General features: G+C 38.6%; 1 protein-coding gene across 1 annotated transcript in view; it reads left to right on the top strand.

Annotated features, from left to right (window-relative positions):
- The window catches only part of ABCC8 (ATP binding cassette subfamily C member 8), a 70850-nt gene that overhangs the window by 2799 nt on the left and 51574 nt on the right, over positions 1 to 16477 (top strand). The window contains exons 3-7 of the mRNA XM_031061355.1: positions 4536 to 4702; positions 6021 to 6263; positions 7114 to 7302; positions 12199 to 12363; positions 14280 to 14435. Coding sequence (XP_030917215.1) covers positions 4536 to 4702; positions 6021 to 6263; positions 7114 to 7302; positions 12199 to 12363; positions 14280 to 14435 — 920 coding nt within the window. The remainder of the gene's footprint in view (positions 1 to 4535; positions 4703 to 6020; positions 6264 to 7113; positions 7303 to 12198; positions 12364 to 14279; positions 14436 to 16477) is intronic.

Below are 16477 nucleotides of genomic sequence, written 5' to 3'. Positions count from 1 at the left end.
GCAGCAAAGTTACAGCTGGTAGTTGATTACCCATTTTTGCATAATTCCTGCTCAGTAGAGATTTCTTTTTTATGATAATGTTTTTCAGTGTTTAGAGTGCTGATGCAGGATAAACTCTGGACAATACTTGAATACTAAAAAGTTGTGCCAACAAATACCAACACTTAAGTATTATGGATGAATTTTAATTTTGCAAGAATTTCCAAGAAATAGACTCTCTTAGAAAATCTGGTCCTAATAGCTCTTAGGCAAGAAAGAAAATCAGACCATCACAGTCTTTCCCACTTAGCGTGTCTGATTTGAATTTTAGTCCAAAATCTTCACAAGCTGATGGTCTTTGATTTTTATTTTCTCTTTTCTTTTGTTTTTCTTATATTTGTCCGAAGACAGACATTTCTGGAAGTCTCTATCCTTTGTTCTTAACTGCACAAACTGGGAGGATTGTTAGTTATCTTTCAATCTTAATTGCAACTACTCAGTATTGACATCTGGGACGAGACAATGAGCACTTTATGCAAGTGAGCCCAGTATGGATAGTTAAATTATACCTTTACTCACCTGTCAACCCACTAGAGTGCAGTGTGGCCATGAAGCAGCTTTGCTTTAGAGCCTCATTTTATGAGGTAAATGAGAACCAGGAGGGAAAGCTAAAGCTGGTGATAAGCTTTTTGCTGGGTGTATGGGCAAATGGGCTCGTGTAGAAGAGATCTAATGTTGCACACACAGAGAGCAAAGTAGAAGAGCTGATGTGACATCTTGCTGCTTCTGAGCATCAGTGAATTTCCAGCAAACTGCAGGGCATCATCTGCCTCAGCTGCAGGATGAATGCTTACAGCTGCAAAGAGTTGGTAGCTGTTTAAAACAAAGATAACAGAGCCTTATCCAAAAACTATTAAACCCAGCAGGGGAACTCTCACTGATGCAATGCAGTAGAGCCTTAAAGGTCTGGTTATTAATTCTGAACAGGGTGAAATTTTCCAATCCCATGAAATTCTGAGATGTGTTGTTTCTTAAAGATCCTTTTCACTCTGTACCTCAAGGAAACCAAATCCATTTGTTGCTCTTCTTGAACAGGTAAGAGGCAGATACCATGACAGACGTGGGGATTAGTGTGTTTCCTTCGGTATGCAAATGGAGGATTCAAAGTTCCTCTGCTGATCCTGACCCTGCCTTTCAGCTTTAGCCCAGGCACTTGGCTGTTTTGAAGTAGTAATTCTTAGTATTTCTTAGCAAAAAACATTGACAAGGTTTGGAATATTTATTCACTGAAGCTAATGATTGAGTTCATGAATGCAGTTGAGTGACCCAGCTATTGGAACACCTTGATCTGGTCTGAAAGTGTTCTTTTTCTGTGTGATTTTGGTCTGCAATTATATTTTAACAAATGTAGCTGTTCCCATGTAGTGCTGTTTACCAGGGCACTCTCATAATAATGTTGATTTTGATGCTGTTTGCACCACATGGTTGCATAACATTTGTACAGTTAAGCAGGACTCGTTTTAGAGTAGTTTTCATACTGGATTGTAAAATCTGCTGCTTTCTCGATATTTAAAATACACAACTGAATGGTAGCATCTGACTCCACTATTTTTAAAGTTAGTTTCTTAGTTTTAAAGATAATTAAAACTCAAAAATTAATAGTAGGAGAAAACTATGAGATAACAAGAGGACTTCAAGGTGTTCATCTGAAATGGGTGGTAGTGTGGGAACAGATGAATTTTTTCATTTTAGAAAATTATCCTTTTTTAAACTAAATTATATGACTGCTTTACAGTATATGCCACAGCATATGTCACAGTTGAGATGGCCACAATACACAGAGTGTCACCATACAGTTTCAGAAAGATTCAACCCATACAGAGTCACATCACTTCAGAAGGCTGCAAGCATCTGCTCTTTTTTGTTCTTTAGCCCAGCCTTTTATACCCCTCAAGTTCATGCATTGCACCTGTGTGCCCTCTGTTCCCTTTGGTGATTGGTCAGCACACCTGGGCACTCCATGTCTCATTACCTTCAATATTATCCACCTGTCCTGCACAGCTGTAGCCCATTAGGGATGAGGCTCTGCTGCAGCTCCACTCCCAATTACTACAAACTGTGTGCCTACACCTTACTACTCCTAGACAGGGATCTATTTTTCTGATTCAAAATTTTTGTCCCTTTGCATTGTAGTTGTTTCCCTTGGAATTGGTTTATTCTCTAAAATAGAACTTCTTGCAGAAAAATATTGCTTATTGCTTAGTACAAAAAAGTTTCTCTCCAAACAGGCACAGGTTAATTATCAAATCCCATCCAGTTAAATGTGTGGCTTTTTTGATTGGACTTAATTCAATAAAGGTGTAGAAGACTTTGAGTTGTACATTGCCTTATATTTCAGAGGTGTGGCCCAGGTGAGAATCTACACCTTGGTGGTGTGGGTTGAGGTATCTTACATGGCCCAAGAAAAAGCAAGGTCGTTTAGGCATGTAGCATAGGTCTAAAGCAATCCAGTAAATGCCTCTGTGGTCTGATCACTTTGCAGTTCAGACCAGTTTAAGTTCTCAGTGATAATTTCTAAAAACTCTCAGCCAAAATGTACTCACCAGCCAGATGAGAAAGACCTCATCTATGAAGAACAGAGCCACAACTGGATTTTCCAAGGAGTCTTGAGTGGCCTGTGAGCATTCTCCAGATCAGATTAGATACATTTGTTTTCAAAAGTGAAAAGCTAAGTAAATTCAAATGCTTCTAAGGAAGTGTGACTTGAGAATGTTGTGCTTGGCACTTCATAATACTTCTTAGATAAAAGATAAATTAACATTATAACAATAATAATAAAAGGTCATATAGACTGTTATTTAAGCCCTAAATGGAAGAATGGCTCTGCTAGTTCTTATTTGTAATTCCAAGACATACATAACTGCCTGTTGGCTTGGTTATTTTTTTGCAAGCCCTCCACTGGTGGATATTTTCAGTGTGCAATGTTTAAGTCCCTTTTATTCCAAGAGGGATGTGTTCTCAGCCTGTTGTTGGAAGAATGAAACAAAACAAGGCTTAACAGATAAAGGTGGTTAAGAGTAGAACAGCATGGGAGTGTAATTCTTGGATGAAGTGAGACTTGATAGTCAGAAGTACTGCAAATAGGGAGGGATAGAGCCTTAAAGGAAGGAAGCAGCCTGAAACAGGATGAGAAGCAATCTAAGTTGGGAAGATGGTAGGAAGCCTCACATTAAAAAAGCTAAAGTTTTACAAGAGAAATTTGGTTAGTATATCTTTAAAACCCTCTCTGCAACCACATCGGCCACTGAAGTGCAGTGTGCAATACTGCATGTGCAATGTGCATACCTGACCACTCAGTGTTTTTCTCTTATGAACTGGCCTCTTAATTTTAGAGGAAGAGAGGCTCCCTTGGCAAATGTCCTAATGCACAGTGTTTCTGTACTGTTCCATTCTGTACTGTCCTCATTAAAAGGAGAGGTTTTAACTTGATTTCTGTAGAAGCAGGACTGGCAGTCCCAAATCTCACATGGATTCTCTGCATTGAATTTAGCTTTGCTTGGAAGGGTAGTCCCAGAGCACATCTCCAGAGAGCTTTCTGGTGCCTCAGCATAGCTGGAACACCACCAATTCTTTGAAATTTATGGAACTTCGTGATGATTATCCATATTTAAGCTAGACTTAGAGTTGCTAATGCCTTGGTTGAAGTCTTTCTGTGGTGTTCCGGCAAGGCACTTGGAAAGCACATCCAAGCTTTTCTTGGCAGTTAGAGCTCATTCCATCTGTTGCACCATGGCAGATACATTAGCAATGAAAGGTTTATTTAAAAGAAGATAACCCTGGGAGGCATTTCCTTAGGAATAGGGAACAGGAGCTGTCTTATGGTGTGATGAATGGTATGGAGGGTGCTTCCAAGCCATCAGAGCTTATTCCATGGATTATTTAACTGTAGCTGATGGTAGCATGAGCACCTTGAGACAAGAGGTTTCTTAGAACACTAAAAAGTGAGAGTTGTATTCCATGAATGCCAGAATATACTTCCTTGATGTGACTGTTTTATCTACATTGTAAATTACATATATGCAATTTTTGTTGAATGATAGTGCAGCACCAGTTTGGACAAAGTATTTTAATATCTGTTCCTGACGCATCCCAGAGATTCACAGGGAATTTTCCTTCAAGCCACATTCATAGCAGTCTTGTAGCATTAACCAAATCTGAAAAACATTATTCACAGGCACCTTCACTTTTGGAGCAACAGCCTCCCTTGAGCTGATCATGTGGACACAGTTCTACAGCAGATGAAATTTCCTTCCGCAGACTTCACTTTGTGAAACTTATGAGATATCACTAAATCTAATAGAAAAGGCATTAGGAACTAACATTATCTCACTATTTTAATGCTTTTGGAATTAAATTAGGGTTCTGTTTGACATGAGGAAGGCCATTCTCTGGTTTTATATATTTTAGTCAATTATTCTTTAATTCTACTTTATTATGCCTTTGTGTATTTTTGCAACCATGGAGCTGGTTAATTTGTTTGAGTTTTTTCTCTACAGCATTGCTGTTCTACTGGACTTTAGCTTTCATAACTAAAACCATCAAATTTGTGAAGTTCTGTGATAATGGGGTTGGATTTTCTCAGCTTCGATTTTGCCTCACGGGACTCTTGGTTGTTCTTTATGGAATGCTACTAGCTGTAGAAATCAATGTCATCAGGGTGAGGGTAAGTAACTGTGCTAGAAGTCTCCTGTGGTTTTTACTGGTTGTTTTTTGGGTTATTGGTATTTTTTTAATCCCTTTTCTAGGTAGTTGGTGTAAAATGCGTTACTAAAGGAGAACGAAAAATCCAGTTAGAAATTTGACTATCAAGGGCTAATAGTATTTCACTAGGCCAGATAAATGTGTAATTTCAAAAAATGCCAGACTCTGTTGTTGATAATTTAAGATCAATTTCATCTGTTCAAGTTTGCTGTAATTTTTTTAATTATTCTGTTTCAGTCATGAGAGCCAAGTATTTCTGATGCAAGAGAAGACTGGTAGAATGGAATTGTCTGCTCTATCAGAGAATATCTTAGACACACAAATAGCATCTCTCATTTTCCAGGAGACAATCAGAATAAGTGATTTATTTGGGCTACTAGGTTCCTTCCAGCTATATTTTTTTCCCTCTGCAGTGTCTGCAGTCATAATATAAACTGAGACTTTGGAGACTGCTGGATACATAAATTCCAAAGTTCCCTTCAGCTGGCACTCACCAACTGTGCACACAAATTAAATTTAGGAGGGAAAGAAATATTCCCATGTAATTTTTTTTTGCTGCAGCACCAATAGCTCCATGTTCTGAGCTAACAAATGTGAAGCAGTGTGGTGTGGGAGATGAATCCCAGCGATAACCTCAGGGCTGTGCCTTAGCTCCTGTGTCCCATGTTGTGCTGCCTGGAACTCAAAGTAATGCTGGGACTGTCCTGTTAAAGTAATTGAGGGGGTCAGTCTCTTCTGACATGTCTCAAGTGAAAGGACAAGAGAAGGTGGTCTTAAGTTGCACCATGGAGGTTCAGATTAGTTGTTAGAAAAACTTTTTTTTACTGAAACAGGGGGCAGGCACTGGAATAAGTTGCCCAGGGAGATGGTGGAGTCACCACATCTGGAAGTGTTCCAGAGGTGTCTGGAGATATGGTGTAGGGATGATTAGGGTGGTTCTGGCTTGGTGGTTGTACTGGATGATCTTGAAGGTCTCCAAACTGTGTTGATTCTGTTTCTGTGAGATGGTTTGCAGTTTTTTTCCCCTGCAAGTATGCAAATTTTTGCACCATAAGCAGAGTCATAGTGAATTATAAGAATTACTTATTTCTAGACTGGATGCCTCTGATTAGCCTCAGTACCTGAGGAAACTGGATTGCTGTATTGGTTTAGAGACTCGAATGTCTTTTAAGAAACCAAGACTGATTCATTGATTATCTGCAATGTCGTTATCTATTCTTTGTGCACTTGTATTTTCTACTCATTCACTGTGATTCTGCTGGCATTTTTCTGCATTTCAGAGGTATGTTTTCTTCAAAACTCCTAAAGAAGTTAAACCTCCTGAGGATCTCCAGGATCTTGGTGTGCGATTCCTGCAGCCCTTTGTGAATCTGTTATCCAAAGGAACATACTGGTGGATGAACACATTCATCAAGACTGCCCATAAAAAACCAATAGACTTGAAAACCATAGGCAAGCTTCCCATTGCTATGAGAGCTCTGACCAATTACATTCGCCTTAATGAGGCCTTTGAAGCACAGAAGGTATGCAAAGCATGGAATTATATCTGTCTTCTTTCTCAGAGCTTGTGTTTTTCATTAATTTTTATCATACAAGCATGACACAAGGAGATATAAACAGATATGATGCAAATGAAGTATTCATTGGCACAGCAGTCCATACACCAAGAGACCACATTCTCAGTTGTACCTCGTACAAATAATGAAGTTTCTCTAATCAAACGTGCATGTCAAACACATTACTGGTTAAATGTGTGTAAAATGTGTACAGCCTCTATTTTGATGTGGAAAGTAATCGTGGACTGTGTTCACTGAACGCCGTTATTCCTCCTAATAAGACCCTGGAAACATTCACAGTCTGTATTAATTAGGCTTTGCAGGGCTATTTTTTTTCCATGTTATTTCAGTTACAGTTTGTCCATAGGAGAGTTCAAGGCTGAAACTACCTCAGCTCAAATTAATATTCACTTCTCAGAGGGAGCTGAGTGTGTACAGTATTCTATGAGAACTTGTTTGCATCCTGCCTAAAAGGTGTATGCTTCCAGTCTCTGTGTTCACCAGAGAACAAAAACCTGTCACTTCCCTCCCTCTTTTTTTTTCCTTCCTCAGTAGGCCACAAACAACACACTTGATCCCCATTAAAGGTAGGAAAGAAATCATGGTTCCTTTTGTGGAGAGGAGTGCAAATTATTGCTTTGTTCTGACTCTACAACTCTACAAAAAGAAACAATAGTTGTAGTTCCTCTGCTTTCTACCTGAGAGATTACAAATGGTTGTCAATGAATTAAAGCAGTGATAAAAACACCAAGTATTTGTCAGACCTGAGGTTAATGTATAACATAATTCTTATGAATTTTAATTTAATTCTGACCAGAACAAAAGATCATCATCTCCCCAAGGATCCAGATCCATTTGGCGTGCTCTCTGCTGTGCTTTTGGAAGACCCTTACTGCTGAGCAGCACGTTCCGTATTCTGGCCGACTTGCTTGGATTCGCCGGGCCGCTCTGCATCTCAGGGATTGTTCACAACGTTGGAAAAGGAAATAACACCATCCGCCCACAGGTACTGTCAAAATGTCACCAAAAGAGAGGAGTCCAAAAAGGGATGCTGTGACTCTGTATTGCTTGTCCTCAGGAAGGAAAGCGACTCTGTGCTGTGTTTGTGAGTGCTGGCAGTGCCAGTGTCCATGTGCTACCTGATACCCACCCTTGTACTGTGATGGAGGGCATCCTGTGCAGGGCAGCAAAGGTGTTGAAGGGACTGGAACATCTCGGCAAGGACAGGCTGAGGGAGCTGGACCTGTTCAACCTCAAGAAAAAGTGACTGGGAGGGGACATAATCAATTTATATAAATATCCAAAGGGAGGGTCTCAAGAGGATGGAGCCAGGCTCTGCTTGATGCTGCCAAGCAATAGGACAAGAGGCCATGGCAGGAAAAGATGCACAGGAAGTTCCACCTGAACATGACAAAACTTCTTTACAGTGTGGGTGACTGAGCACTGGAACAGGTTGCCCAGAGAGGTTGTGCAGTCTCCCTTGCTGGAGATACTCAAGAGCAGTTGGGATGCAATCCTGTGCCATGTGCTCAGGGATGACTGTACTTGAGCAGAGAGGTTGGACTAGATGACCTCCAATGGTCCCTTCCAACCTGATCCATTCTGTGATTCTTTTGGGAGGAAAATATGTGAGCCATGCATCTAGTCAGCCTTGCATTCTGGAAAATAACCTCATTCAAGAGAACAGGGAAGTGTACCCAGAATCCCATCAATATCCTAAGGTATTTAGTTGCAGTCTTGAGTAGAGATTGGATCAAGTATGTGACTAAGTGCTTTCCAGAAAGGAAAAGTGTTTTTAATAGGCTTGGCTTTTCATTTCTAAAAATGAGGGATGTCTAAGAGGATTAAAGCAGAGTTTTGTCATCATCATAAAATGCCAAGTAATTTAACTGTGACCAAGCATTCCCTCTAGTGCCTTTGGGGAGGCTAGTTTTGAAAGATCAACTGAAACATATTTTTAAGGGATGCTATTTAAATGAATGCTTACCAATAGGAAGCAGACATATTTCTTGATTAACAAAAAATAACAATGTAACTCAGGAAGCATCTTTTCATTATAAGGTGAGGTCACTCGGGCTGGATTTCTATGGGATAGATCAGTTTATTTCTGCAGCTCACTTAGTGTCTGATATAAGACTCTTTCTAAAGTCTGTTGACACTAATGGAAATATACCCATCCATTTAAGTACTCTTTGGATTAGGTCCACTGTAAATATTGAAGTCCATCAGCTGCAGCGCAGAAAATTTAACAAAGGCCTCAGGCTAAAATTAACTGTTTGTCCATTTTGCAAACCTTATCCTAATATTTGGAAACTTTATTATAGTGAGTAGGTTCAATGGAAACCATTTAAAGCAGGAAATGAGAAAATTAGGACTACAGTACTATGTTGCAGCAAAGTACTGTGAAAACTCTTGATTCTGCTTTTCAGTAATTTGTCTGGGACGCTGTTTCAGCTGAAATTGTGGTTTAATATCATTTACAGATTGTCCTATTTAATTCTCCTCTAAAATTGTCAGCTACTGCTTCTCTGTGAAAAATAAAAAGTTCAGGTCTGGTCCTGACAGGCCCTAAGCAGAGCTTCACCAGCCTAGAATCCTCACTCACTAGCTGAGCAGTACCTCACTGTTGTCATTGACACCAATTTGGGATCGCGTAACAGCAATATTCACTGATGGTCTGTAGTCCACAGGTGACACTTAAGGGTGTATTTTAGCTCTGCTTATGTTTTTCTTATGTTTTGACATTGTTTTTGTTTTCTGGTAAGGGTCTAACTACATTTAAGTTTGAAAATTGCTTTTTGCTGGGTGAGATGAAATAGCTTTCTAATGAAGATATCTTTCTAATGCTTCTATTCTCTTCTTTTTGCTGGGTGAGATGAAATATCTTTCTAATGAAGAGCTTCTATTCAAACCATCTGGAAGCAGGCTGGGGTGTTCAGGAGAGCTCCCATATATGTTCACATACCTAGCCCACTTGGTCTGTTTTGGAAAGAAATACACCACCTCTACTGCTAGGAATGCTATATCCCTGCTTGTAATGAATCAAAAGAGGAAAACCTTGCCTTATAGTTTGCCCCTGTGAACCTCACAGGTGTGAGAAACAAGCTTTCTAAAATGATGTCATATGGGATGATAAGTGGGGGGAAACAGTGTTTGTGCTTGGTGCGCTGCTGAGTTTGAGGGCACTGGAAAGAGTTGGCACACAGTGGGACAGAATCAGATAGGCAATAGATGTTGTGAGTACGATGGAGAGTGTCTTTTTACCCATCTCTTACCCAGCTGCATCTTAAATATTTAGATTGAGATATTGTAATGAATCAACTGTATCTTTCAAAGAGAAATTCTCTTTGTGAAACTGAAGGCGAAGGGATAGAATAATTGTTCTGTTCCTCATGTCCTTTGTGACAGATATAACCCACCATGGAGCTGTAACTAAAATCACATGGGTGTCACAGGCAGTATTAACTGCTCAAGTTAGTGCTGTACTTAGTCAGAGCACAACAGTGTCTTAAATTCTGTCATGCTCTTCATGTTTATTTATAACTCCAGTATCAATATTTATGGCCACCCCAGAACATTCCTATGACACAGATTTCTCTGAGTGTTAATCATTTCACACTGGAGAAGAGACTGACAGGATGATAACCTTTATCATTTGCTGCTAGCATCTTCCACGTTGCAACGTTAGGATTAGCAGTTCCAGTATTAGGAGTGGCTGCTGACATAACATATTCAGAGATGCAGCAAACTCATTATTTAAAAATCTCTAGTAGTCATAGGGCCCAGTGTAGCAAAAAGCCCAGTATTGACGCTAAGATTGTTTGAGTCTAGAGTGTCTATGCATTTAAATAGCAGCTTTTTACTCAACCTTTTACTGGTTGGAGCAACTTTTAAGAATTGCTGTTACCCTGAAGTTGTCAGGAAGGTGGGACACTGAATAGTCCCAAAGCCATTTCTGAAAAAAAAAACATCTAATTATTTCTGTCAACTTCTCAAACAAGGTTATTTGCCTTGTATGTGAAAAATTCAGGAAATGTTCAGATATTTCTGTTTCCCACAGGCTGACAAGTGTGTGTTGAACCTATTGTAGCTTAAACACAGGTATACCCAGTAAGCCATAATGGCCTGATAATGCATCTGAGGCTTGGCAAACATCTTGCTATCAGCAATTGTGTGATCTTTATGGATGTATGTTTGTCCTCTTTTTCTCTCAAGGGAGTATTAGAAGGAAGGATGAGAATATTCATCTCACTTTCCCTCCTTGTCTATCAAATAATGTTTTGATGGGGATCAGTGCTGCACCAGAATCTCATTGCTAGACAAGCATGATTTGTCAAACATAGTTGTGGGAAAAAAAAGTATTCTTTTACATACAGTAAAGTGATATTAGCTGCAGAGATTAGCAGTACTGGCCAGATGTGTATGGAGGACAGCACTAAAAACCTGAACTTGTAAGGCTGTAAATAATCTGGAAGAGAAACTCATTTTTAGTGTACTATAAACTATGTGTAATAGGAAATACTGCTGTAGCCTATGAATTGCTATAAGTAATTAATTAGGGCTTTAAAATCCCTTCAGGGTGCAAATAGGTAAAATAGCAGTTAAATGTCTCTTTATCTGAACTATAAATGCTGACATGTATTGTAAATGTTCAGAGTTTTACAGTTAATACAGATTTTAAAATCTTTCTCCTTTTACATTCCTTGTCACCTCTGCTCCTCTTTTCTTCTTTGCTTTATATCTCTGGCACTACTTGGACACTTTTTTTGGTTCATATGGCCTATTATTTTTTTCCTGGGCAGATTTTCTTATCTCAATGATTTGAATTGCTCAGGAAGAAAACCAGTTAGCTCCCCAGCTAGTGCACAGTAAGAAACAGAAGCGTGCAGGTTGGAGCAACCAGGATATAAATAAGAGTAGGGAGAAATTTGTTCCTTTTCCAGCTGGTTCAGCCAAAAGAACAGCTTAAAAACCTAAATTTTGCCTCTGTATGAACTTGCCATATGGGGTTTTTATGAAGTTAACTGCCAGGTGCAGATCAGATCTAATAAAATGTACAGACACTGAGAGTTTGTGAAATGTAGCTGATTAAGTGTTATAGCACTTGTGAAAACTTGAACAGCAAAGAAACTATGTAGGCAAGAAAAAATGTGCTGAGCAAGGGATCCAGCAGGAGTGTTAAGTTCAAGAAGCCTTCTGAAAGGGAATAGAAGGATTCATCTTCCAAATTTTGCCTTTAATGGAAGCCCAATCCAGCAATCAAAGTTTTGAAGGAGCCAAGAGGAGAAAGAGGAGGATGGAGACATTTTAGTTACAGGAGGCTTCTCGTGGTGAGCCAACCTCTCAACTTGTTGTGGCACCAAAGATGTCAGCTTGTTAAATATAATCTGAAATAAATGCACTGTTTTCCCATTGAGCTGTAGACATGCATCAGAATGCACTTTGGTGATCTCATGAGCTTGCTAGAAGGTAATGACCATGTATAAAGTGAACAAGATGCTGCAGGCCAAAATAATTTGCATGGTTCCAGGAGTTTTGGGTTTTTTACGAGTTCTGAAGGTCATTTTTAGTGTTCAGTAACCTGAGGTGTTAAAATTAAGAGAGTAATTTTCCCCAAAGGATGTTAACTGTTCCTTTTTGATGATGGGCAGTGCACATTTTTTAATAAATGACCATATGGAGTGTCCTAGAGTTTTGGAAGGATATCAGAAATACTATAAACATCATTTTGCATTTAAGTGAAGCTTACTGAGTTGGCGTGTTATGCGACTGTGTCTTTGTGGTGATAAATTGTGAGGTTTCCGACAAGGCTGGGAGCACTTTCAAAGTAATAAACTGTGATTATCTCTGCTTATTAATTATGCAAATTACCATTGCACCTCAACTTTCTTTCTTTTTGCAGATTAAAATTCTTGGTGTTTTCTTTATTTCATCGCAAGAGTTCCTGTCCAATGCTTATGTTTTGGCTGTACTCTTATTTTTTGCCCTTCTATTGCAAAGGACATTTCTGCAAGCATCATACTATGTTGCTATTGAAACGGGAATCAACTTGAGAGGTGCAATACAGGTACCCAATATATTACTAATTAGCCTTTTCACACCCTCATAAACATGTAGTTTTAAATATAAATTATATAGTTGTTAAATTCTGAAATGCTTCTCTCCTGAAATGTTTTGAATGTACCATTGCTGTTAGAAATTGTGCTAGCCCTAAGTTGTTTCCTTTGCATCTCATTTTGATGATTTTATATAAATGTTTATTTTCAATTTCCAATTATGTATTTCTTCTTACCTTCGAGTAAATTTGCTGACAGTAAAACTGAATGTAACTTTTGAAGTAATTTAGGTGTGAACTGCACTCTCCCATCTCAAAGGCATTTTTTTGGTAACATCACTTCTCATGCAAACAAAGCATCTTTAAAATGTATTGCAAATATATTTTGGACAGAAGGATAGGCTGTATTCCCAATGCATGAGCAGTGTTTTATTCCAGGGGTCACGCCGCAAAGTCTGCCGGGCACAGTGGAGTCTGTAAGCATTGAGCATAAGTCAGATTGCAGAAATGGGGTCTGTAATCGTTGTATAGCTGACAACTATAGATCAGAGTTTGATGTAGCGTACAAAGCTCTGTGCCTGGAAATGAGAGAATTTGGTGTAAGATTACAGTGTGCCCTCAACAGCATGAAATCCAGGCTTAGTGTAACTTATAAGTTACACTATTTATCCCCTGAGCTGCATGGATCCTGTGGAGAGTCTCCATGATGGATGGATGCTTTCAGTAGCAGCCTAATTGTTTAATTCTCTTTTGATCTTACACTTGGAAGCACTTGTCAGCTGACAGACTTCTGGTTTCCATCCATTGGTTTTGCCTGACTAGAGTAAAGTAGAAAAATTCTACAGGAATAAAAACTTGACCCGAAAGTACAAAAAAAAAAAAAAAAAATTGTGACTTGTCTCAAGTGGAAGAGCTGCAAATGACTAAAAAATACAAGGACCAAAGCAAGTGCAATAGGGGAATAGTTAGGAAAGACAGCTAAATAAATTTTGTTTAAGAAAAGCTTTGTATTTGCTGTTCTGCATATTAGAAGTCTAGATAATGCCAGTTGGACTATTCAAATTGGAAAATTTTTAGGCAGCATTCTAAGCAGCAGATCAGTGTTAATGGCAGTCTCCCTGCCAATATTTTTATACTTTTTTTTCTATTTTTTTTTCTTTAAATCTTTTCTCTCCTCCTGTCCTGTGTAAATCTGCCACTGTTCAGTGTGTCCTATTTGATTTTTACCAAACTAGCTGATAAAAGTGTGCTTTCATTATTTTGTACTGTGTTATTTTTATACCTAGTGCCTGATTCTGCACTGAGGCAACTGCTTAATTCAGTACAGAATTGTACCCGAGACATTCACTGTCTGTGAATTAAACTGTGTAATGAAACTGAGTTCTCTAAGCAGAATGTAGAAATGTTCTCAGCCAGGGACATTGTGCTGAGGTTGGATGGGACCTGAATCAATTGCCAGAGAAAAATATCAAGGATTATAGTACATGAAGGATTATATATTGAATCTAATAATATCTTAGTGTTAGTTACAGGAAGGGCACTTGGTGGAGATGCTGGGTGTAAATCAATAAGAGAGTGAAACCTTTACTGCCTAAAAATGCCCAAGAACCACATTAGCTGGATTATGAAGTTGCTAATGTGTTCTTGGACATTTTTGGGCAGTAAAGGTTTCCTTCTCTTATTGATGCACCTGAATGAAAAAAGGGAGTACTTAGACAACCAAAATGCACGTAACAGCACTGTGCTTTGTGTCAGGGAAGATGAGTAGCTTTAAATTTTATGAAATAACATAAAAGGCCAAATTTTATTCTCTTCACTCAAGTTACTGGAAATATTGTTTGCCCTCAACATGCTGGGCCTGGAGTTTAGATGGAGCTAGAAGTCTCATTTTATTTCTGTATGCTAGTACCTTTTGATCTCTCTTCCAGACAAAAATATACAATAAAATTATGCAGCTTTCAACTTCCAATATGTCTATGGGGGAGATGACAGCAGGCCAGATCTGTAACCTGGTTGCCATAGACACAAATCAGCTGATGTGGTTCTTCTTCCTCTGCCCTAACCTTTGGGCTATGCCAGTACAGGTAAGGTGATTAAATGTGCTTTGGTTCTTAATGCACCTCAGTCTGTAGTGGTTCATTGCATGCGAGTTTTATGAAAGTGGGGATATTAAAGAAGTTAAAGAATAACTTGAAATAAAATTTCAAGCTATTAACATCTAGAAATATTGTCTGTATTAGATTCCATATCTGTGACTGGACTTCAGGTATTTATGATTGTATTAAGATCTTGGCTGCTGTCAAAAATGCTTTGCATTTGTAACAAGAATTTATAGGGTGCAGCAGGTTGCAGTGCATTCATTTATTACAACGGGGAAGTTAACTGGAAGATATTGCAATCATTTGTCTTCTGAATCCCAGCAGAAGCAAGAGAAGTAGCATAAATATGATTACATAGAGAGGATCCTTTGGACATGCCTTGAAATTACTGCTGCTTTTTGGATGAAAAATTCCACAGTTTGTCATTGTTTCAAAGGCTTTTTTTTTTTTTTTTGTTGGAGCATATTTGTTATGTAAAATGGTTTTGCTGCTTTATCTTCTGGTGTCTTTGGCCTCCTATATCTAAACAGCTGTCTGATCCCTTCAGTCTCCTTTCCTGCTCAGATCACCCTTTACTTCTATTTAAGAATTAGACGAAAAAACTGACAATAAAGCATGAAGTTTCATCTGATACTCAGTGCCCTGCAAGTCTTCCTGCTTTCTTCCAGCTACTTGGTGCACTTTTGTTGGGTGTGCTTTTTGTTGTTCAGTGCTAGCAGTAAATACAAACAGAAGAGGCAGTAGAGTTTAAATTCTCTGTTTGGCAAATTTGGTATTTTCTAGACGTATAATTTCGTTTCAAAAACATGATGAAAACTTCATTGTGTTCATGTCACAAAGGCAGTCTGGTTCCAGCACCACACAGAGGCTGATTTTGCTGGTGTGTAAGTCAGAAACCTGCAAGTAATCTATCCAGCAGCTTTGCATTTTGGGTTGCTTGCTCTTGCCCAAAAATTAAATGGTTTTCATGAGGCTGTATATAGACACCACCTGGCAGATTGAGTTTCCAGACAGTTTATAATGTGGTTTTAGGGGTGGTGCTTAGCAGTTTGTGTCCATCAGCATCTTATACAAGTGATTTGTCTTAATCTCTGATAAAACTTTTGCTAGTTCCATGAGACTTGTGCAAAGCCTCAGATCAGGATAGTGAGCCTATTAAGGTGTGAACAATCAGAAGTTTGTTGACTGATGGCTTCTTTTAACTGTGCTTTCTACATGTGTGAGATATGCAAACCATGCCTGTTAAAATATTGAGATTTAAGGTGATTGTGGCCATATTTATTTTACTGTGTGGTTACCTTAATGCAGTATGAATGCATTTTTCTCCTCCAACAGAGTTACTCCTGTGCAAGAGGTATGGACTAGTTTTTCTGATCTACTCTGGAGGAGCTTATATGGCAGTTTAAAACATTTTGCTTTCTAGAATTAAGGGAGGGTGATGGATATAGCAGTTATCATATGGAATTTTTGAGAAAGCAACTTATTTTTTGGCATAGTTTCCCTGAAATTATGGGTGGGAGAGGAAAAATGGGAACCGGATTATTTTAAAGTGGGGAGGAAAAAAATTATTAAGGAGTATGGCCTAATATTGATGTCTAATTGCAAAAGAGAGGATAATTATAATAATAATAAATTGAGAGGAAATTTCATATTAGATATGGTTACATATTGGCAGTTTGTTGGTAATAATTTGGATGTCAGGGTATTTTCATTCCTTTTATGGGAAGCACACAGTAAAAAGTCAGTGATTGTAGACTGCTAAAGTGATATTGCTGAAAAGCTATGGAGAGTCAGGAAGAGTCCACCCCCTTAATGATAATGTCTAGGGTATCAATTATTATAGACAAACTATGTACAAGCTATCAATTTCGTGTACACTTATTTTCTAAGACCTCTCTGGCAGCTCAGCGTAGAGAGTGCTTTAGTGCAACTGAGAATTAATCCAATTCCATTGCATATTCTGTAACAACATTTTGTTCTAATGGGCCAGAAGTCACATACTCATAAAGACTTCCTGACAGTCTGCA

This window comes from Geospiza fortis, unplaced genomic scaffold, assembly GCF_000277835.1.
Source record: "Geospiza fortis unplaced genomic scaffold, GeoFor_1.0 scaffold327, whole genome shotgun sequence".
Lineage (NCBI taxonomy): Eukaryota > Metazoa > Chordata > Aves > Passeriformes > Thraupidae > Geospiza > Geospiza fortis.
Note: the sequence above shows the minus strand (reverse complement) of the source record. Positions and strands in the feature narration are given on the sequence as shown.